The sequence below is a fragment of the Elgaria multicarinata genome, chromosome 10 (assembly GCF_023053635.1).
Source record: "Elgaria multicarinata webbii isolate HBS135686 ecotype San Diego chromosome 10, rElgMul1.1.pri, whole genome shotgun sequence".
Taxonomy (NCBI): domain Eukaryota; kingdom Metazoa; phylum Chordata; class Lepidosauria; order Squamata; family Anguidae; genus Elgaria; species Elgaria multicarinata.
In genome coordinates this window covers 50,648,471-50,672,472 of record NC_086180.1, presented here as the reverse complement: position 1 = coordinate 50,672,472, position 24,002 = coordinate 50,648,471, and the positions used below count along the sequence as shown (strand labels likewise).

The 24,002-nt window shown below is 41.2% G+C and overlaps 1 protein-coding gene across 2 annotated transcripts in view; it reads right to left on the bottom strand.

Annotated features, from left to right (window-relative positions):
* The window catches only part of MND1 (meiotic nuclear divisions 1), a 34,223-nt gene extending 13,642 nt beyond the window's left edge, over window positions 1-20,581 (bottom strand). Inside the window, exons 1-4 of one of the 2 annotated variants that reach the window (XM_063135252.1) lie at window positions 20,472-20,581; window positions 15,049-15,114; window positions 12,358-12,415; window positions 10,698-10,846 (exon numbers count right to left, since the gene is read on the bottom strand). In XM_063135252.1, coding sequence (XP_062991322.1) covers window positions 10,698-10,846; window positions 12,358-12,415; window positions 15,049-15,114; window positions 20,472-20,474 — 276 coding nt within the window. In that variant the 5' untranslated portion in view covers window positions 20,475-20,581. Of the gene's footprint in view, window positions 1-10,697; window positions 10,847-12,357; window positions 12,416-15,048; window positions 15,115-17,204; window positions 17,244-20,471 lie in introns of those variants that run through there. The other variant, XM_063135251.1, reaches the window with a different exon arrangement.
* Between the last annotated feature and the right edge of the window lie 3,421 nt (window positions 20,582-24,002).

Sequence of the window (24,002 nt, the reverse complement as noted above, 5' to 3'; positions counted from 1 at the left end):
AACGTCAGAGCTTCTATCCGTAATAAAATTAAACTAGAGCTTCCCTTTATATCTGAAACAGGGAACCCTCCCCACACCCCATCTATCATTCAGTGGACTAAAGATCTTACTTTTCTTGCTACATTTGAACATATCTCCTTGAGGCATCAATTTTGTATGGATGTTTATTTAGATATATGGACTGCTTATATTAACATATATATTTGAAATGGAAGTGTTAAAGGTCTTTCTTTTTTCCTCTTTTTGTTTTTATAGTAAGGTTAACACAATTTCCTATTTCAGACATTAGGCCTGGTTTGTATGTTATGACTACCCAGGGTTTAACCCTGAGTAGCCATAACATACAAACCGGGCCTGGGTAGCTATGAACAAGCAGGAACAAGAGAGCATGCTGGCTCCCACCGCCCACTTGCCCCCGGAGCACTAAACAACTCAGGGACATTCCGTGACATGCAAACCAGGAATTCTGGGTCATTGGGGAAGGAACAATCCAGACTTGTTAACCCAAGAACAAACCATAGATTACAACCCTGAGTTGTTCCTACCCCAAAATTCCCCGTTTCCACATGTCAGACAACAATCCAGGGATGGAGCCTCTCTGGGTTGTTTGGAACAGCTTGAGTGCTGAACACCAGAACACTTGCTTGCTTCGGGCTATGTGCGAAGCTAGTCAATGGGAAACTTTAGCTTACTTTGACCAGGTATGACATGCTGAAATGGTTATGTCTCAACCATTCAGAAAAGGGGTAGTTTTTTAAAAAAATCATCAACTTAATGGGTAACAATCTTCTTTCCTACTCAGGGCACCTAAAATATATCCTAAAGTGCAGGATCTGCAAAAACTCTTTTAATTTCAATCGACAGCCCCTCCACATGTGCAAAAGTATGAAAATGTGTAGTTCTGGACAGACTAGATAAAAAGTCTGCAAGCATGATTGCATAGACTCCAGGCAAAGCAACATTCATTTTGTTGCTTTTGTCCTGAATATCTAGGCTAAAAAAGAGCCCTGCACAACTCTAAAGTTTAATGCATTAAGCACCAGTGGGCCAACATAACTTGGTCTATAAGGAAACTGCCTAGAGCTATTATTCTGCAATCAGCTTTTACATAACATCTGTCCTCTAGTTGCAGCACACAAATTAGAGTACCCAGATTAATACATTGGAATCTGGCAAGTGGTTTGTGCATCTTATCTTTGAGCAGAGAATTTATCTACTCCCCTGTAGCTCTCATGGTTCCCTGAAATAGAGGTTTTGTTTCATCCACTCCATATTTCTCCTTTTGTGGGAATAACATTGTTATTAAGACTTTGATCAACAACATACTGATACTCTATTCAGAGCATTGATTTTTATTAGAACAATATGTTCAATTCTTATTTTCTTATTCAATTAATTATGTTCATGCAGAAAAATGAAGGGTTTTGAGGGGTTTTGGGCCAACTACAAAGCCTTACAGCTAGCAAGTAGAAAATCATTAATCAAGACAAAATATTTCTTTTAAAGTAAGGCAAAATTATGAAGGGAACATTTGCATGCATTTAAAAGAAAGAATGAAACTTCAGTAGCTCCACAACTGAGCTTGTGGGCTAGACCTGAGGGGCAGATGACTATCTGAGTAGTCTACATACACCAAATTGGTTTTAAAAGGCGCAAGGCAGAAAGCAACGGGAGAGTTTTAGAATCTAACGAAAAGCTACAGAATGGTATGATTTTGTATTTCCACAATCCTTGATCTTTGGATGTTCCACCTGGCATCAAATCCTGGTTACTCTTTTAATGGGAAATTATTAGCAGATTACTGGAATTTCATAGTCACAAGTATGTGAACAGCAAAAAGAATGCTTAGGAATAATGGCTTGAAATGATGCAAGTTTTATAGTCCAATCCAAAGCATGTCTAATAAGAAGTGTGTGTGAGTGAGTGTGTGTGCGTGTGTGTGTGCATAAAATTTTATTGTGAATTTTTAACAAAATATAAAAAATAAAGAAATAAAAAATAAAAAATACATATGCAACTACATTCTTCAAAAGCCTCAGTTTCAAATATCACAAAATTATCTAAGAAAAAAGGGAAAATAGCATCAATTACACCTAAACATTAGTGAAGGCAGACCAAATGTCTGAGTAGAAGACCATTCATAAATGGCAACTGTATACCACTCTTTCAAATGTTGCTAATGTTAAGTCTTCAGTCCGCTGCGTTATAGGCAGTGTGGTTTTATCTTTCTAAAGTTGTAGAATCAGTCTTCTGGTGGTCAAAAGGGTGCAAAAAATTCATTTATGTTAACCAAGAAGCCAGTAAGTAATTTAAGATGAAATGTACATCCGAAAGTATTTAAGAGCTTTCTAATACAAAATTTATGTGTCTGATAATTTCCTCCCAAAAGGAGGCGACTATTGGACATTTCCAGAACGTATGAACAAAAGAAGCATTAGCTGTGTCTAATGAGAAGTAAGTCCAACTGAGTTCTAGGAGAACTTACTTCCTATGTTTAGGATTAAATTCTAGATCTTGTAACTAGGCATCAATTCTAAGTCACAAGAGTTCTTAAGAAGTTACCAAGCCATTTATAAACAGGCTTTTGTTTCTGTCAAAGTACACAACAACCCTCTCAACATCTGGCAAATTGACTTCCATTCAGATAACATGCCTTAATTTAATTTCTCAAGGAAAAACTACATTATTTTAGAAAGAAAGGCCCTTTTTAAAACTATAGGCTAGATTCTGAAGTTTGAAACTTACTGTTTGAAATTAAACAAAGACTTAGGCCATGTTCAGAAGATACCTTAAACCACGGCTTTAACCATGGTGGGTCAGACAAAAAGCCTTATTTACCATGGTTAAAGCCACGGTTTAAATGAGCTATGGTGGTGAGGAAAGAAGGGCAATTGCCCAGTAGTGATTAATTCTGAAGGGACTGCTTAGATTTCCTGCTTAACACCAGAAGTAATAAGAGGTAGAATCTATACAAAATACACAAAAACAACAACCATAAGGTAATGGCCTGGGAGACTGAACATGTAATATTGGGAAAGCTACTCACTGCCATATTTTAGTGGAAATCTGCTGTGTCACCAAGGTAGTCATGTTATTCTGTAGCCTGAAGAAAATTAACTAGTTACATCATGCTAAAATTATGTTAGAGGAAGCTAGCTTTGACTGGGATCCTCAGTCTCAACAGTAGACATCTAGTACAATTAACTATCTGGAAGCATGGATTTGAAAGAATGAAGCCATTTCTTTTAGCTGCTACTGTAAAGACAAACTATCAACATCCTCAAACTTGATGGCAAATCCTAACTAAAACTGCCTGTTCACGGTATAAACAAAAATTTCCTGTATTTCTTGTACTTTTAATATTCGTCTTTCCTTAGGCCCAGGCTAGATGTTCAAAGCCTCTTTTGGAGAAAAGACTACTCCACCATATATGTAAACAGGGCAGACACGCAAACATAAGTGTGGCTGCCCTGCACAAATCTAGCTTGGGCCTTATTTCCCCAAAACCTGTGTGTTGTCTTTTGTATGTTTCAGAGTTTTAATCACTGTCATCCTATGGTTTTATTCATGGTTCCTTCTCTCTCCTGTATACCAGCTTACACTGAAACATACTTTCTACCCCACTCCACTCCACCTCCACCACCATCATCACCCAAGTGACCCAAATCCAAGGCTGATGATCTTACACAGAACTGTTCATGTCTTGGCTAGTTTTGAGGCAGTCTGCTCTTAACTCCAAATGCCCAAGGCCCTCCCTTTCCATTGAAGAAGCCAATAAGCTTGCCAACTTTTATTTCTGGCAGAGCTCCTTCATCTTTGTCAAATGCAATGCAGGTAGAAACCCCACGCCACAGCTGAACCAATTCCCAGCATGGAGATTCAAGGATGGGATAAGCTTTACCTGCAAAATCTATACCTGTTATGCACATAATAAAAAGGTACAAGAGCTCTGATAGAACTACAAAAAGGAGCAAGCCAATGAGCCACTAGGCATAACCAGTTATCTGGATTGCAGGATGAACATTGCCAACTACACAGGTCTAATAACGACTTTTTAAAAAAGTTGTCACCTTGGAACTGGAATCACCACCACTAGCAGAACAAGAAATGTCAGTCACCAGTAGAGCAATACTTAGGGCAATGGAAAATTAGGGAGAAAGTCAGCTAGGGGAAGCACAGCACGAAGATAAAGCAACAAAGCAGTGAGGGTAAAGTTGCCAGCATCTGCTCAGATTCTCCAAGCTATATCCTAAATGAAACAATGTGCAGTTTGGAGGTCCACCCTTTTCTCTCTCCAAAATGAGAGCATTCTTGGAAACAGCCACATCTTACATTTTCTGCTTCATGGAGTTACTTATTCACAATGTTCAAATCTTTGTATAGCAAGTTCATAATAGACAGGCTTTTGGAAACTGTGACAACACAAGCCCACGGACTTACTTTCACCTTACACAACACATTCTAGAAGCTTGTCATACATATGTATCTGTCACATTTTAGATATAAAATCACACTTCCAGGAAGCTCAGGGTGGCACATATGGAACTATTCTATTTTATTCTCACAAGCCTATGTGGCAAGCTAGGACACTGTGACCTGCCCAGGACCACCTAGTGAGTTTGCTAGATATTGCAAAGTTAAACTCAAGTGTAACCAGTGTCAACTACCCCACATTGGCTGACACTGTAATCTGGATAAAATTGACTGACACAAAAATCCCACCCAACATGGGCAGTGGGGGTGCACAATTGTTTTGCACTCACATTCATTTGAGAGAACGCCTTCTCCCTTACCAAGCTGCCCAGTCACTGAGGTCATCTGAGGGCATTCTCCTGGTGGTTCCACATGAACCTATGGGCCAACTGGAGTCCGCCAGAAGAAGAGCCTTCAGCATGTGGCCCCCTTTCTGTGGAATTCCCTGTCCCTGGAGGTCAGGCAGGTGCCAATACTGTGTTGTTTCCGGTGCTTCCCAGAAGCATTTCTTGGCTGTCAGCTGAGGTTTTTTATTGGCATACTTTGCTTTTTAGTATAACAATGGTGTTTTAATTTTTGTATCCTTTACTGTTTAATTATGTTCACTGCTCCGGAATCTGTTTCAGTGGTATACAAATTTTGTAAATAAGTGAATAAATTTGAGCTAGGAGAGTTTTTGTTCATGATCAAGATCTATCTGATTTTACATTTGGAGTCACAAAGAAATCCTCCCTAAGCTAGACAGTCTGGTTTTGTGGTATCCTGCCTTTCTTCATCCATATGTGGCTAGGCTCATATGGAGCTATTGTTCCAAGTACACTTCTTACACTATATTTGATTGCTTTGTTTGTTGACTTGATCTATGAGAGGATGGTACTTTCCAAGTCTGTGATTTACAGGGAGGTAGTTGGAGAAGTCTACGTAATCCAAACAAGACCTTTAGCTATATAGTTGTTTATAGTAGCTGAATTTGGCTCTTGGCCATCTATACTGATAAGACATTATTATTGTTGGATTTTGGACTATGCCTGGCTTGAGTAGGTTTAAATATCTGATCTGCCACAGCTTCAGTCAAGATTATTTGAACCAAGTCGCATTCAGCCTCAGTTCCTGTAAATGAAAGTGACTACATATTTTTGAGAACTAATGTGAAGGTAAATGTTTTAAAACACCTCTGTGTAAAAGTCTTATGTAAATTAAATATTATGGGATCGTTTATGTTTCCAGTTGAAAACTCATGAATTTCCAAAGAGATATACATCAGGCGTTTTTATTATTATGTTCCGCACTACAGATGGTTTGGTGTGGGGCACAAAAGTCAAAACATTATGCTCTTCAGGGTCATGGGAGTCCATTTCAGTTGCAAAGTCAGCATGCACACAGTTTTAGTCACTCTAGCCACACCATTAAAACTTCCAAGCACAAAGAAGCTTGTTTTCTTGGTTGGGCTCAGATGAGTCAGACGCCACTGCTAGTCCAAATTGTTCTGGGTGTGGCTCAGCAATTCCTCAAAGGCTGAAGAAAGTATAAAAGGTTTTGCCAGGCTGAACAAAGTATAAAAGGTTTTAACAGTTGCTGAGCTGAATCGGTGTCTTTGAGGTGTGTGTCTTTTTGAGGAGAGATCTTACTGGTCCGTGCATATGGCATGAATTCAGTAGTGTGCGGGCAACACATTTTAACACATGCATCTTCTTAAAACAATGCTCACACTGAAATTTGTTGGCATGCTAGAAGAATATTAATTGTTAATTGAAATGTACCACTTCCAACTGCAGATTGAGGACTCACATGTTTGAAAGCTTGTGTAAAAAAAGAAAAAGAAAAAAAGCCCAACCTCCCTGTATATGAAAAGCTTGTATATTAGGCAGAAGCTAGGTTAGAGCCCTGAGGCTAACTTTCAATTTGCAGAGTTGTTATATGGAAGAGCATTCAGACATCCTATTCCCCTACCTACCATCTCAAACGATGCAATCCACAATAGGTTGTGTGCTATTTCTGAATATTTGAATCAGATCTGAGAGTACTAGAAGCCCATGGGGAGCATCTGATCTCTAAGGGTTCAGTGAACACTGTTTAATATGAGATAACATGGGATATGTGATACTTCCATTTGGATAAACTCTAGAATGATTTCAATTATGAACATGTTTTACAATGGAATATTTCTGATCCTGAAAGGAATTGGTGAGCTATGAGGTGGAAATAGCTCCCCCACAATTGATACAAGTTGTTAGGACTCTAACTAGGGAATGTGCTGTCCCCACCGATGTGGGGTGGAAATTTTTCCACAGAAAAATGTCTGCTTCATACGTTCATTACTAAAAATGGATGTATGCCAATAGCAAACATGATAGAAGGTAAGCCTGGCAGTTTCAAAGTTGTAATTACTACTTCCTGTATCAGAGGCAGTATGCCTATTTACACCAGTTGCTGTGGAATCTAGGTGGGAGAGTGCTGTGGCACTCATGTCCTGCTTGAGGGTTTCTGTCAACAGCTGGCTGGCCATTGGGTAAACAGAATGCTGGTCTAGATGGACCCCCTGACTCAGCATGGCACTTCTTATGTTCTTAATAATCATTTCGTGCAGAGGTGGGCAATTTGTAACCCTCCAGATGTTTTGGTCTACAGCTCCCATCAGCTCTAGCCAGCATAGACAATAGTGAGAGATGATGGGAGTTGTAGGCCAAAACTTCTGTAGGGCCTGCAAGTTGCCCATCCCTGCTCTAGGGCATCAGATCATTTTCTAATGCAAATTGAAAATGTTCCTATGAAAATGACCCCAATTCAAAATTTTCTAGAAAACTCACATCACTGGATGTCCCCCCATATGAATTAGAAATATCTATGGGTGTAAGTTGGAATCTTATCAGTAACATTTATCAAATATTCTTAAGTATGCAGGATGAAACTAGCATCTTATATAAGAAAAATATAGTGTAAGGTTAATTACTCGAGAACTACCATACTGATTTTGCTCATTTTTGTTTTAAACTGCAGCTTGAGCAGTGTAGATATGCAGAAAATTTTGAAAGTTAGCAAAAGTTCAAAGCTTGAGCTTTAATAGCAATTTATTTTCTCTACACCAAATAGGCAGGGCAGCCCCTCCGCCAGTGGAACGACAGACAGTCCTGCTTGGCCAATCAATGTGACATGAAGGCAGGCTGTGGGTACAGCCACACGGTTAGGCTGTCACTGCCAGTGGAGAGAATGAAGGGGCAGAGATGACCAAACGGGGTCTATGGGGGAGGGACCATTACACATGCGAACTTTGAAAGGAAAATTCACTATGCATGAGCCACATCTGCATTATTCGTGAGCTCCTCTCTTGTGAGAGGACAGAGGGGCTAAAACGCAGGAAAGGAGCAGGATTACTAGCACCCAAGATGACATGGGCTTTACGTTAGTTTTAAGTCAAAATGGGAAAGAGATATAACTCAAACTATTCCACAAAATGAATGTGTTTTAATAGTATCTTACCCTTCATAGGAGATCTTTAATTTATAATACAAGAAGCCGTGTGTATCGGCACTGATCTACATCACCTACTGATTTGTTTCATTTATTTGGGACATGTGTAGTTATCACTCAAGTTTGGAGAGACAGAAGAAACTACAGTCCACTCTTTACCAGTACATCCCAACATGGTTATACGATGTTATTTGAAGAATATAGTAATAGAATCTGATTTAGATTTAATAAGTAATTCATTAACAGCAGCTAAGATATGTATAGCCATTAAATGGGAAAAATAATTCTCCTCTCATTTCATAATGGTATTTAAACATATGGCAGACATGTGTCAGATTACTTATTATCTGAGAAAGGAGAAGGAATACTAAGAGATTCATGAGAAAGTGGATTTTATTTGTAACATATTGGAATAATAGTTTTCAGGATGCCATTCAACCTTCTGCATTGTTTTTGTTGTGAATAATGGTGATTTTTGTAGGAATAATTTATAGTATGAAGATTTTTAAGAATTATTCTTAGTATATTTGTAAGATTTGTATTTTGGATATTTGTAAAAATAAAGAAGTATATGAGATGGCAAAAGTTGAATTATAGCAATAGCACTACATTTTGTGGGAGGGCTCAAAATAGGAGTTCAGGTATTTCAGACAAGAATGCAATCACTGAAGCCTCATCACAGCATTTTATTATCCCCTAATCCACATTCAGATGAGGAAAACAATTAAGTTACTTTTCTGAAAAATTAGACTGTGAGCCTACAGGTAGTACCTATCCCTTTAAAAATATTTTGTTCACCTATTTATTATAGGGCACTATATCCACATTATGATGTCTTCCACAAGCATAATGGATTAGTAAGTAGTACATATAACTCGAACTTTGCATAACAGGATACTAACATACATAAGGAATTCTATTTAATAAAATATAGTAAAATGCATTTACTTCTGCAGCATTTTCACATATAATCTGTAGGGCACTGGGAAGAATTAAGTGTGTGGCAGCCTACAGAAAAGTAATCTCCTCTACACATGGGGAGCATATTTTTTGAAGCATATTTTTCTCCAAAGGTTTTAGAAGTCAGCTCCTTGCTTCCATGTGATGGTGGAGGTTTTCCCTTCTCCCTTTCCTCAACTTCCCACTGATGGTACAATTAATAGAGCACTTAGCTTGTAGAGCAGAAAATGATCAGATGATCCCATTTCTGAAGTTAGGAGAGATTTCTATGCAATTAGTTAAGATGACCCATTCTACAGGTCAGTCATCTGCTGCAACACTAATTGCATTCATTCTATATTAATCTTTAAGATTCCATTTACTGAAAGGAACCTGTGCATCCATGTATTTTCCCCCCACTACGAAGAGCCAGTAATGCAAAAATCTAATTAGCAAAACAAATTAGCTAGGTGTACTTCAGCTAGAACTGGTGGCATACCGGCCTGGACTCGAGAAAATACAAGTTTGAGATTATTACCCAGAGAGAGGAATATTTTGCTTTACTAATTCTTTTATCGAAGAATAATCTAATTGTATTAAAGGGCCAGTATGGATATGATTCTGTTTGTTCCTTTACCACGGTTAGGAAATGAAGAACAGTCCATAGGATTGTGCAGTCTCTCTCCCTCCGTAACCCATCTAAGGCGTAAACTGTGCTTATTGAAAGGAGACCATACATGACTTTATTCCTCTACCCATCCAGCTCTTAGCCATAGTTCACTGTGCTGTATGCATCTATGTTAACCATAGCTAAGGCTATTAACAGCTCACAACCTAGAATGCATATGATCACAGTACAGGCTACAAGGGTGAATTCATAACCTAAAATCTATAGGCAATTTCAAACCCTTCAAAACAACACCATGGATGAAAAATTATCACTATGCCCATGTTATGCATCTTTAGGCAGAAAAAATTAATAGGAACATAGGCAGCTGCCTTACACTGGGCCTGTTCAGACAACACTTCAGGCACTGTGGCTAATGGAACTGTGATTCTCTGGGGTTAGCAATAATCACAATCCGTGCTGTTGCACACAACACCTTAAGTCACAGTCAGAGCCACTAACCCTACTGCAGACAGTCTGAATGGGGTTAGAAAGTGACCAGGGTTTAGCAAAACACATTGCACACAACACCTTAAACACTGCTGCTTAACCAAAAGCCTTAACCAGCAGGGTTTAAGGGGTCTTCTGGACAGGCCCACTGAGTCAGACTCTTGGTCCCTCTGGCCCAGTATTGTCAATACTGACTGGAAGCGGCTCTCCAGGGTTTGAAGCAAGAATATTTCCAGCCCTACCCAGAAATGCCAGGGAACCTGGAACCTTCAGCATGCAAAGCAGGTGCTCTGCCACTTAGCTACAGCCCCCAGCCAGCTGGGGAATGCTGGGAGTTGTAGAATTTGTTTCTGTCTAAACTTGCATAGAATTGTGCCTTATTAAACGAATATCTTAAAACAGATGTCTAGGACCTAAGTCTAGGTCTAGGACCTAAGTACTAGGTCACACATATAACTCAGAACTACTCTTAAAGTCTTTGCGCTAAAGAATGACTTACAAATATTTGTAATAAACAAATAATATTTGAAAGGCCAGCAGGTCAAAATTATATATATATTTAAAATGATTACAATCATAAACACACAGGCTTAACTGATGCATGAGTGGAAATGGGGAGGGGATGTTATTTGGGAGTAGGCCAACATCCACCCATTCCTATTTCTGACGTGTGGCAAATTAAATATCAACTCTGAATTACCTCATTCTGCAGTTCCTCCAGTTTACGTTTTCTTGCATGAAGAGCTTTACTTGGAAAAGCCCAAAAATAATTGGAAGTCCCAATCCTATCAGTGTCCACCATACCATCATCAACTAAGCTCTGTAAGACATCCTTCACTGACATAGCAGCTGCCAAAAAAACAAACACTGTATTATTTTTTTAAAATCGAGGTGGAGAGAGTTAACTACTTATTAGAACATACGAGTACATAACAAGGACCTGGTGGTTTTCTTGCTTTTTGTACATTTTCACACAATTGCTGTAAAGTTCTTCCAGTCACAACAGAATAGCAGGTTCTAAATTAGTACGGAATAGCAGGAAGATATACAGTTGCATGTGGATTTCTATCATAAGTTGACAGCATGAAAGCCACCATGTAGGAGGAAAGTAGTTGTGTGACCAATTCCTAAGAGGCTGACATAAATGTGCGTCGGCCATGAAAAAGGTGCATTCCATACTGGGGATGGTTAGGAAAGGAATAAAAAACAAAAGAGGCTAATATGTTAATGCCTTTATTCAAATCTATCATGCAAACACACTTGGAATACTAGGTACAGTTCTGGTCACCAGACTTCACATGAAATGTGAAAGTACTCTGAACAAATTTTATTTATTTGGGTGTCTAGTCCTTCTCACTTCTCAAAATTACAGCTTGCAACCATTTCTGAAATATATCAGTCAAAGAAATCTAGATGACAGCCTCAAACACTGAAAACTTAATTCTGGTCTTCAAAGCCAGTCCAAAATAAAGTCATTTTGTATATCTAGATCATGTTCAAACTCTGCGGCAAATACAGCACTCTTGGAAAACTTGAAAATGCCTCTCTGCACCCATGCTGTCTCTACCTGGCACACAGGTGACATAATCAAGGAGTACATTAATTTGGTATATTGTGAAGAGACACGAGTACGGCTAGTCTCTTCACTAGATAAGTCCCAAACTTATTCACAACATGCTTTTCATTCCTTACAGAGTTTAGTTTTATAAGCTATTACCTATTGCAGAAAATTATTTGTCTAGATAAAGGTGTGTGTTGGGGGGTGTCATCCCCTCCCCCTTCTTGACCCATTTTCAACATTTCCAGTAATGCAAGATTTTAATTGTATATAACTAATTGACTGCCAGGTAAGTCTACATCCAGGTAAAATGAGGGTACTATATATAAATTGCCTAATACGAAGCTCCATATTCGATTAGGAAATCAACAATAGCAGCAAGGTCAACAGATTCTCTTTTATCCTCTACTAGTTTACTGCACATTATAGTAAGAGGAGGATCACAGCATTCATATAGTTCCTTACAGAATTGCTATGAAGATCATACATCTAAAGCCCCTGTGAATAATCGGGGTGCTTACAGACTAGCCTTTTATTGTGCAATCACACTACATCATTCATAGAATGTTACTGGGGGTCCAGACAACATTTGTAGCCCTCCCATATTTTTCTGCTGCTTCTGTCTTTTTTCTTACCAGAAAAAAAAATCCATTAAGGAAGGAAAGACGTAATGCTTTTTGATTGTTAGTGCTAAAGCCTTCCATCTGCATATATCCTAGGAATGTTTGGAAGATCTGAAAACTTTGCAAAACAGTTTGCTCTTATGATAAAGGCTTCGTGGGAAACAAGTCTCGGTACTCACTGATTCCTTTCTCTTTGGGAGCAATTTTCTCAATGTCTTTTAACTGGAATACATCTTTCTGTTACCAAAGAGAGAGAGAGAGAGAGAGAAAGACACCATTGCTGTAAACATAGTGAAATGCAAAGCATCCAATGCAGTTTGGAATTATTTCCTCAGCAAAGAGGCCTTTGTGGTTTCAAGCTTAACAGTCATGACTCAACAGTCTTTACAACTTACATAAGACACTCCACCACATCACCACTTCCACATGTGAGAGGTGGAAGGAACTGGTTAGCTCTTTGACTAATTCTGCACCTGCTTCTTTCTGACAGCAAACAGAATATCCCCAATAGTTCTCTGAAACCACCTCAGATATCTATGGCCATACAGACAATTGCTAAACTATTTTTTGTTTCCAAATGCCAATAAATTTGTAAACCAGCTTTCCCCAACCTGATGCCCTCTGGATCTACAACTCCCATAATTGCCACCCAGCATGGGAGTTGCAGTCCAACACATATAGAAGGCACATAGTTGAGAAACACAGGTGTGAAGTACTAGACAAGTTACACTGAACTGTCCCAAACTTTAAAATATATTTAACACCATAAATATATCTCTGCATTTTTGTTTTCACTTTTGCCCTGTCTGCAGATTTGTGAGCTGTCCATCCTTCCTTTGACAAAGCCGAGGTTGCATGCAAATTGATGCACCTCTTAACATTTGCAATCTCTCTGCTCTGACTTCTGCTACCGAATGCAGAGCAGACAACACAAAAAGGGTTGAGTAAAGCAAAGAGAACTTGGGAGTTCCTTCTTATTACAGTAAAGGGGAGAAACCTCACTGAAACTGCTACATATCTCTGTCTCTCTCCTAGGACTACATGTATTGTGAGTGCTAGTAAAGCAGGGCTGTGTGATAAGTTATCATTTAAACCACACTACCACTGGAGCCTCTCTGACAGAGATTAAAAAAGCAATCTGCCCTATGGCTCCTATTTTCTTCAAACACCATACATGTATGGGTCGGGTGTGGGCAACTGACAAAGAACACAAGAAAGATCCTTGCCAGAGATTAACCTGCTTCTCCTGTGCCTGTCATGTCTTCTCCCACAGGAGAAGAACAGGGGATGTTCCCTCTCCAAGGAATATTCCAGTCACGTTTCCTAAAGTAATGGTTGCATTTGGCCTATGTCCTCATCAAGAGATCAAAGGGGAAACATTCAGGAGCTATTCTGTCCAGTTATTCAGTAAAGAAGAAGACCTGCACTTTGCTATATGTTCTAATTCAGGAACGTGGAACAGTGGCTCTCCAGATGATGTTGGACTGGAACTTCCATCAGCCCTAGCCAGCATATCCAACAACAAGGGATGATGGGAGTTGAAGTCCAACAACATCTGGAGGGCCACATGTTCCCCATCCCTGTTCTAATTAGTCAGAGCAAAAGCACTAGGATGACTGATAGATACTTTCCATTTAAAAAAAAAAAACTAATACAATTTTACATACATTTTCAATAGGCATCTCACCTCAAGTACATCTGTAGTCCACTCCTGGCAATATTTTTGGTTACAGAATTGGGGGCAGTGAGTGTGGCTGAGTTATAAATTTTGCTTCAGAATTGTATGCATTTACTTAAACTGTTATTTGGGGGCTGGTAGCAGTATTTCTCTATCTCTCCACTCCCCATACACATTTACACTTTCCAACAAGATATATCCAAGTTTGCTCATTTGTTTTCCCCCTCAGCTAGAAAAATGAAGCTCTTTAGATATAATTTTAGAAGGAATTGTTGCTACACTACAGCAGCCTATAGGCAAATGTCTAAAAAGTACCCAATATACACAAACATAAGCAAGCATTACGGAAACTGAGAAGAAAGATTTTCTCATATTAATTGCTCTTAAGATTTGGAAGTACATCACTGCATTAAATATTGACCTTTTTATTTTTGCTTAGCAAAAAGAACTGTGTTTACTCAGGCTGGGCTGAAAATATAGTGAAGAGCAAACTACTGTTTCCAACCATACCTTTTGCCAGCAACTGAACAATCCAACACATGAATAATTGAATAAAATATAGCTAAAACATTTTTTTAAAGTGCTTGAATCAGCTGAAATACAAACAAATCTTTTCTCCCATACATGCAAACGCCTCCCTTTGCAGTACAAACAAGCCAGGAAATTTTCAATTAACCAAAGGCTCCCATTTTATCCAAACCAGGAAACAGGTTGATTGGAGAATTCCTGGTTTAACTGGGTATCGCAGAAATGGACTGCAAGTGCAAGGAAGAAGCACGTTCTTATATAGGTTTATTAACGCAATATACAATTGTCTGAACCCACTCACACATTTCAGAAATCATTTTGGAAAATCTTAGTAAAGAGCCAAATTATGTAACCACGGTTGTCAATCATACAATTAGCTCAATTTAAGAAGTATCCTCATGCCTGAAGAAGCAGGCAAGTGGAAGGCTCTCGTGCTGTTTTTGGCAGGGGCCAGCTCTCTGTGCAACCTGACTGTACATTCCTAGATCCTCTCTGATACCCTGAAGGCTTCTGGGACAAACGTTCAGTTCGCAGCAAATGCCTTTGAACCAAACCTGGAAAACAAGTCCACTTGGCAACTGCATGTTTTCAGTTCAGGCTCCATATGTGCTCACAATGAAACCATTCACAATGCAGCCTCCAATAGCAAACAAATATCACTTACCGTTTCAAAAAATATTTCCATCATCCGAGTTCTCTTCTCTTCAACACTCAGCCCCCTTTTCTTTGACTAAACAGGGGAAAAACATGCAAGATAATTGATATGTCTGAAGCTAACATCTTCAGGAATGTCTAGAGACATGTCCTTGTGGGAGCTTCCCACAGAATACATTTCCAGAGGTTTATATCTAAAAAAAAAAAGGAAGTGCAGGAAACAGTATACCTGATTCTATCCCAAAGAACCCCAAAGTCTGACACATCTTCATCTGTGTGGACTGCACTACCTATGCTGACCCACAATGTCTGGTCTTTTACATAGAATGCTGAAATATTAGCTTATAACTGTGTGAAGCTACCACATGGCTGGTAGGGCATTTAAGCAGCACAGGGCCTGCCTTTGAACTGGTTTGCAAAAGTGAACTATACATTTCCAAAATGAAAAACAGAAACAGTGTGTACATACTGTAGAATCAATTATTCCATCTTCTGTTTTACATTTTAATTATAGATTCTATGTCTTTCTGCAGGGGGCATTGTTCAGTATACAGCTCTCATCTGGACTGAAATTAGTTTCAGTAGACCACTCAGTAGATCATAGAGTTATGTAGTGAGTTAATCATGCTTAGCAGATTAGTCCGCTAAACATGCTTTCAGAAGCCTTCACTTAGTTTTGGGCTTGATTCAGGAGATGAGTGAATGGGTACAATTCTTGCTCGGAAGGATTCAGCAGCAGATAAGTAGCAATGCTGCACCAAAAGACAGGAAAAGAAGATGATATGATACAAGAGGTCACTGCCTTATACCTTCTAGTGTGGTCAACCTGACAGAATGATGGGCTTCAACAGCAGTATCTCTTGTTTTTGAAGCCCTCAGCCTCCATGGAGAGCTTTTCCCAATACACTGTCTCTAAATCTCAGTTCACCATCTGTAAAAGGGTGCTTTGGGCCTGGACCATTCCACTTTGGATCCAGATCAGAAGTGAGATCCGGACACCTCAAAGCAGGTCAGCCATTGTGGGCTCCTGGGCGCCTGGGAAAGCCAGATATAGGCCGATCAAGAGTCCAATGGATTCCTCCCACTGCCCCCCCCCCGTGAAACCCACAGCCGCTGCCCCCAAGTCTTATCTGAGCTGTTCTGCAATCGCATGTTCCCAACGAGAGCTGGCATTTTAAAAGAAGACGGGGACTCTGTATTTCCTACATCTAAGGTTGCAAACTACAGTGGCTGTAATGGACCATTTCCACAGTTTGCAATCTTAGAAGCAGGAAACTACAGAGTTCCCATCTATTTTTAAAATGGCGCCTATCATCGAGGACGCGTGAATGCAGGATGGCTCAAGTAAGTCCCATGGGTGGGCAAGGAACAGTGGCTTACCATCACCCCAGATTGGGCTGAAGCTGTACAAGGTGCTTCATACCTGGCCTGATCCACTCCAGATGGCCTCGGCCTGATCTGGTGCCAATCCAGATTGGGACTGAATTGGCCCACTTTAGTTTGGATTCAAGGTTTGGCCCTGAGATGGTGCACAGCCCTGACTGCAACATACTGGATAGCCCCAACACCATTACTGGCTTTCTTCCTTCAAAACTGTTTTGGTTTATTGAGATTGTTCACTTGGGACATAGAGATATGTAGGATAAAAAAAGGGCATGGTTGACTGTCCTGGCCTCCTTGTACTTAACATACTTGTTTGAGCAACTGTTTTGCTTTGAAGTTTTGTCAGCTGGGGCACAGGAATGTTGTCAGCTAGGTCTTCCCCTCATACTCAGAGGGATAGGTGCCCTTGCAAGCTTGTCCTAACTCAGGGGTGGGTATCTTGTGGCCATCCTGATGTTTTGGCATACAGCTCCCAAATGTAAGCCTATGCGGCAGGGTCTCGCTATTTACTGTTTTACTCTGTACAGCACCATGTACATTGATGGTGCTATATAAATTAATAATAATAATAATAATAATAATAACACCAAAACATCTGGAGGGCCACAAGTTGCCTACCCCTGCCTAACTTCCCCCAACTTCTGATGGGGCCAACTAGATTAGAAGGGCATTATTTAAAAAAACACAACTGACTCTCACACAAAGATCCTCATTTTCTAACCCTGGAATGCACTTTTTAAAAAACAGGGTGGGTTGGGAGCCAAATAGCAGTAGGAGCTATACCCTCAGGAGGAGGAAGGCTGACATTCTTCTCCATACCCATTCTTCTCCAAGACAGGATACAATGCTATGAGAGACTTGGGGAAGGATAACATACAAAGACTAAAATGTGCTTAAGGGACCATGTTGCATAGAAAACTCTCCCAAGCCACAGTGAAAGAAACCCCGACTTAGAAGCCACTGCCAGACGATGACAGGGATGATAAAGCACCATTTTCCCTTTAATCAATCTCTTGAGAAAGCAAGTGACATAAACATGCCAGAACGTGAGTTTTCAACCCAAAGTTGAGACAGGATGCAATATTACGTTCCCAGGGTACAGAGAGTTCTGTTTTACTTGTCTGGCAATGCTGACACGCTTATGCCCTTTAACCTACCAGTTTTACTTGTGGTTATCAGAATATGTGAGAAGCAACAGGTGTTAAGTTCCAAGAACTCAAGAGCATAACAAGTTCAGTGGAGCTGCTGATAACAAGGCTGAAGAGAGGAAGTTGTAAGTGACCTGTTCAAACAATGGCTTTCAACCCCTCGCTTCTGTAGCAGTGATAGGGTGTTTCCTTCATGTCCATGGCACTGTGATGTGGATAAGACTCTGCATCTGTACTGGTTGTCACATAAAAGCCATCTTCTCCATATGCAACTTACTGGGTTAAAGAAAATGTTTCACAGAAAGCAAAATAAGCAATCTGAGATTGCAAGAATGATAAAGATGCAGGAGCATCCTCACTGCCTAAGATTAATAGCGGTTATAACTACATTCTCTGACTTAAGCCTTCTAAGGCTCAGATAGTTTCACAGAGGGTAAGTCTTTCAACAACTACTAGTCCTGATTAAGACAGTATCTCTATAGTGATCAGATTCTTGCCCAAATGACATGGAATAAAAATTACTACTATGCTCTGTTCATGGGCTTCCGAGGGGCATGTGGCTAGTCAACATGAAGTCTTGAATTAAATGTACTGACCCAACAAGGCAGTTCTAGATAATTAACACATCACCAAACCTTATGCATGTTTACTCATTGATAAACCCACCACTGTGTTCCATAGGGTTTACTTCCTTGGGTTACTGCCGAGTACCAGACTGTGGGTGGATCTTGTGTATGTGATAAGAGTGTAGTAGTGTGACTAGGGTATTTGACTTAGACTGGGAATAAATGGGTTCAAGTCCTTCACTGGGCTTCCCCCAAAGTGTCTGACAGGCAACTATGGACTGGATAAGGACAAACAAATTGAAGCTTAATCCAAACAAGGCAGAGGTGCTCCTGGTCACTTAAAAAGTAGATCAGGGAACAGGGATTCAACCTGTGATGGATGGGGTTAGACTCGCGCTGACAGTTTGAGTGCACTTTTGGACATGGTCTTGAACCTGGATGGTGGCCAGAAGTGTGTTTGCATAGCTGGGGCTAGTCCGCCAACTGCACCTGTTCCTAGAGATGTCTGATCTGGCCACGATCACACAAAACTGTTGACCGGGGCGTTACAGGAAGGCCACAACTTCACTGGCTACTAGTTTGTTCCTGGACAGAATTCAAAGGCGTGGTTATGACCTATAAATCCCTATATAGCTTGGGACCAGGCTATGTGAAAGACCACCTTCTCCCATTCGAACCTACCCAGCCCTTAAGATCTTCTGAAGAGACCCTTCTTTTGAAACCACCACTATCAGAAGCACATTTAACAGTGACACGAGGGAGGGACTTTTCAGGGGACTTTTCAGCTCACAGGCTGTGGAACTCTCTCCCAAGCGAAGTTTGCTCCCTCTCTGCTATCCCTTCCAATGACAGGCAAAGACTGCTTTATTCAAGAAGTTTGTAAGTGGATCTGTAGGTTGGGTGCTGTTTTTATTACGTAATTGTTGTCTTTTAATGTGTTTTTTGTTTAATCCTTTAAATTGTTTTTGTAAGTTGCCTTGAGTGCCATTTTTTGGTAGAAAGAAGGGTTATAAATCAAATAAATAAACAAACAAGCTACAGAAAAGGGGATACTGTAGAAACATAATACTAGAACCCAGGGTCATCTCCCAGAATGCTAGAACCCAGGGTCATCCCATGAAGCTGATTGGTGGGAGATTCAGGACAGATAAAAAGCAGTATTTCTTCACACAGCACATAGTTAGACTATGGAATTCACTACCACAGGCTGTAGCGATGTCCACCAATTTAGATGGCTTTAAAAGTCAGGCGGATAAGTTCCTGGAGAAGGTTGGCTACTAGCCCTGATGGCTATGTGCTACATCCAGTATCCAAGGCAGTAGGCCTACATGCTGGGGAACATGGCTGTTGCTCCGTGACCTTCTTTGCTGGTCCCTGGCAGACAGCTGGCTGGTCATTGTGTGAACAGAGTGCTGGACTAGATGGACCCTTGGTCTGATCCAGCAGGGCTCTTCTTATGTAGGGTGACCATATGAAAAGGAGGACAGGGCTCCTGTATCTTTAACAGTTGCATAGAAAAGGGAATTTCAGCAGGTGTCATTTGTCTGCATGTCACACCCGGTGAAATTTCCTCTTCATCACAACAGTTAAAGCTGCAGGAGCTATACTGCAGCTATACTGTGACCAGATTTAAAAGAGGGCAGGGCACCTGCAGCTTTAACTGCTGTGATGAAGAGGGAATTTCACCAGGTTCTCCATATATACAAATGACACTTGCTGAAATTCCCTTTTCAATACCACTGTTAAAGATACAGGAGCCCTGTCCTCCTTTCCATATGGTCACCCTATCTTATGTAACAGGGTAATGTAGTGGTACCGTATTGAACTAGGGCTGGGGAGGCACAGGAGCCCCTGTGTGTGTGTGCGCGTGTGTGTGTGTCTAACCTACTGCTCACAAGGCTGTCGGAGTGGGGGGTGAGCTTCTTCCTGTACTGTCTTGAATCCCTTGTAAAGATATACACTTAATAAAGAAACACACAGAGAGGGGCATGTGGGCCTTTGCTGACCCAGTTGTTCTAGTAAGAAGAAACTACTGGCCCAGGCGAGGGCAGCCTGCCATTCCTTAAAGCGCGTCCCCGGATCTCACGCGCTTTGGTCTCCCAGAAGTAAGTCCTACTCGGAAGTAAGTCCCGCCGAGTTCCATGACGCTTACAGCCGGGTAAGCGCGTGTCTGGGGTCTCAGCCTCTGCTCCCACGGGGTCGAATGAGCAGAAGGAGCCCTCCAGGAGCGGGGTTCCCTGGTCCGCTCCATGGCCACCCGCCCCCGGAGCCTCTCCTCCCGCCATGCTGGGAGCCGCTCGGCGCGCTAGCTGGAGACCCAAGCGGGCGCGGCTTACCATGGCGCTTCCTCCCCTCTGCAGCGAGCGGGTCGCTCCCGGAACGGCGGGAACTATTTGAGCCTGAGAGGAAAAAGCCGCGGGAAGCCGAAACCACTCCGCCTCCCCCAGCTGATTAACGCCATCTGGCGTCCCCTAGCCGAAGCGCAGCCTGCCGGACTGGTAGCGAGTTAATCGGCTCCGCCCTTCTCTGGACTCCGCACCACAGAGATGGGAAAAGTGAAGAGGAACACACGCCTACAGGCTGCACTTCCGGTAACTATTAGAAGCCGCCACGGGTGTTCCCCTCCCCCCACCCTCATACGGAGCGTCGTTCTAGCACTCGGCATCTCCATGGTTCGAGTGGGAAACTGAAGGGTTGTAAGAACCACTGCGATAATGACGCGTGGATTTTAGTCTATTCATTTGCTGTGGAATACTATGCATGTCTACTCAGAAGCAAGTCTTATTTAGTTCAGTGATACTCATTCCTAGGAATATTAAAACACAAACACATGCGGGTGGGATTACAACATTAAGGTGCCACAAGACTCCTTGTTATTTTTTTGCAACAGAAAAGCACGGCTACTCTCTGTAAAACATCGGATTTAAACAAGCAATAATGGGCGTGACCTCTCTCAAATTTATATTGCTTCATTATTGTTTTTTTCTATTGCATTCGTTTACTTTTGCATCTAGTTTAAAAGCAAAGCAAAAACAAACCCTTGCAAACCACGCACCCTTCTCCACAACAAGGTAGAACAGCAGCACAGTTCCTCAGAAATTAAAAGTGTGGCGAAATAAAATGAAAAGGTCAGCAGCAGTGTAGGCGCCCAATAAGACTCTATTCGTTTTCTCTCTATGGTGTCCGTCTAAGTCCCCCCCCCCCCCCCACTTGCTTCATCCTGATCTTCGTTTATTTGGAATCAACATTCTTTTTATTGAAGACTAGCTGTACCCTGCCACGCGTTGCTGTGGCTCAGTCTGGTTAAATTGAAAAGAAAGAAAAGACAAAGCAGATGTTTCTAATATGTTTAATTTCACAATGCTTGTGGATATACAATATTTTTAGTTGTTCCATTGTCTGTGTAGATATAAAGATTGTCTGGTTTGCCGACTCTAGAACACGCAACATATAATTGTCCATGTGAGAAGCAATCTGTGTCTAGATCTAAACCGCACAATTCTAAAGATTGGCCCTGAGCTTTGGTGATGGTGATTGCAAACGCCAATCGAATTGGGAATTGCAATCTCTTAAATTGAAATGGCATATCTGTTGGAATCATAGGAATGTGAAGAATGAGGACATCTTCACCTTTGAAAGGTCCTGTCAAGATTGTTGCTTTTATGACCTATAAGAGCAAATAGGAGAGAACATGCAAATAGGTTAGGAGGCAGAGGCAGTGGATTGGCCTACTGTTTGGTTTTTTAAAAAGGATGTTTTTACGGTGAGGAGGTTAGCGGAAACTCCTGGCAGTTACCTTTCTTCAGAACGTGTAACTGTCACAGGTGTGACATCTATATTCACTCAGCCAATTGTGAGAGAACATGCAAATAGGAGAGGAGGCAGAGGCAGTGGATTGGCCTACTGGTTGGCGATGTCACAATGATCAGCAGGACTGGTTTTGAGGAGGCCTATTTCTTCGATTTTAAGACAAACTTTTGTCCCCATATAAAACATAGTTACATAACAACGCTCGCGTATTCGAATGCAACGTTGTGTCAAAATTTCAAAGCAATCGGTGAAGAACTTTCGGAGATATAACGTCTGTTTCGAACGAACATTTACATTTTTATTTATATAGATATTTGGATTTTAGACCCAAACAAATAAAGAAACCTGATTTCCCTCTCCCTCTATCCCTTACTCGTGTATCTCCCCTCTCTCTCTGTCTATAAACACACTATTTTAAAAGTATCCCAACTGTTGAGAAAGACAGGGTGTCATCAGGTGAGCATTTACTGCCCACTGACGGATGTTCATGCGTCCTTTAGACCGCGACTTTCGCCTCCTGCTCCTTACCTGTTTTCCGTCACAAAATGGACCCCTTTTAATCCGACTGTTTTTTAAATGGAATGTGTCGCCATTTCCTGCTGCGTGCAGAAAATGCTACATGATTTTCTTTACTTGCTCTTTCTTCTCTGAGTAGAAGGTGGAAGTATTGTGGGACAGGAGTGGGGGCGGAGAAGTGACCATAGGGAACCATGATCCCCTCCTCTGCTCAAAAACTCGATCTAGTTGCAAATGCCCCTTGCCTTCCTATTTTATTTGTGATCTCTCCCCAAAGTCCTAGCTTGCAAAGGGTGTATTCAACTGGGTCTGGCTTTAGGAAAGGGGTAGTGGGTGATGGCGCCTAGTTTTACATCTTGACAGAAAACGGAGAAATCCTTTGTTTCTTTTGCTGTGCTGATTCCAGCATCGCTGTAACTGCCTTCATGGCACCATGTTGGCGCTGCTCCACCACCAAACTCTGCGGTATCACTGCTGCGGAGTGGTAGAGAATTATCCTGACTGGGGGAGGCAGTGTGGGCTTTCCAGCAGCCATTAGGCTCACTGGACCCACCCCAGCAACCAATGGGTGGTCAGCTTCTGCCCAGGAACACCCCAGGGCAACGGCGGAGCAAGGACAGATGGCAGAAGCGTCATGCTGACCTTGGTTGGGCAGGTAAAGGTGGGATTTTTTCCTGCTGCAGATCTTCAGCTCTTTGCCCTGAAGTGGCTCCGAATTGGCAGCTGTGTCGTATAACCAATGCAGCGCAGATTCGGAGCCACCCCAGGGCAAAGACATCATATAGACAGCCCCATGTGATGGTTTTAGGTAGCCGTGTGGATGCTGTTAGCAGATTCTACCCTCATATGCTATGATGTGCAACTATGTTTACACTTTTTCCATGTAGAGCCACAATCATGCAAATATTCACACGCTAAATTGTATTTCTGCTTGTTTGCGGTGGAAGAGAGCAATTACAGTAGGCATGGAGTGCTGAGAGATTAGCTAGAGTTTGCTAAAAGCACAGCTTTGGGGGCAGATTTAATTTAGGATTAGCAGTAGTGCTATTTGCTGCAGAGGTCTATTTGCTGCCACAAGATGCTACTTGTATATTTATAAACAAGGGAATTCCAGGTCTCCAATGTTACTGTCTTATAAAGGGAACTGAACCCCAGAAGTCTCATCACTTGGGAATATGAGGATCATAATCACACTATTTACCACATCTATAAAGTTTCAGTTGATCTACTAGTAACAGACTAATTGGATGTATGTGTGGAGCTGATTGAGTGAACGGTCCTCACATAGTTATCAGCCAAGGTGAATAATATACTTTCCCTTCTACTACCCCAAGAAAGCTCAGGAAAATTACTATTTTCAGTAAAAAAAAAAAACCCCAAAAAACCTTATTTGTACACATTTTAAAGTTTTATGACTGTGCTTTACATATATCCTTCCTAACTTCTTCCCTATCAACAAGATAACTGAGCAACAAAGATAACATGTATTATGTAGAACAAGCTAAACTTTCCCAGTTCTGAAATATAAGAGGAAACAACCG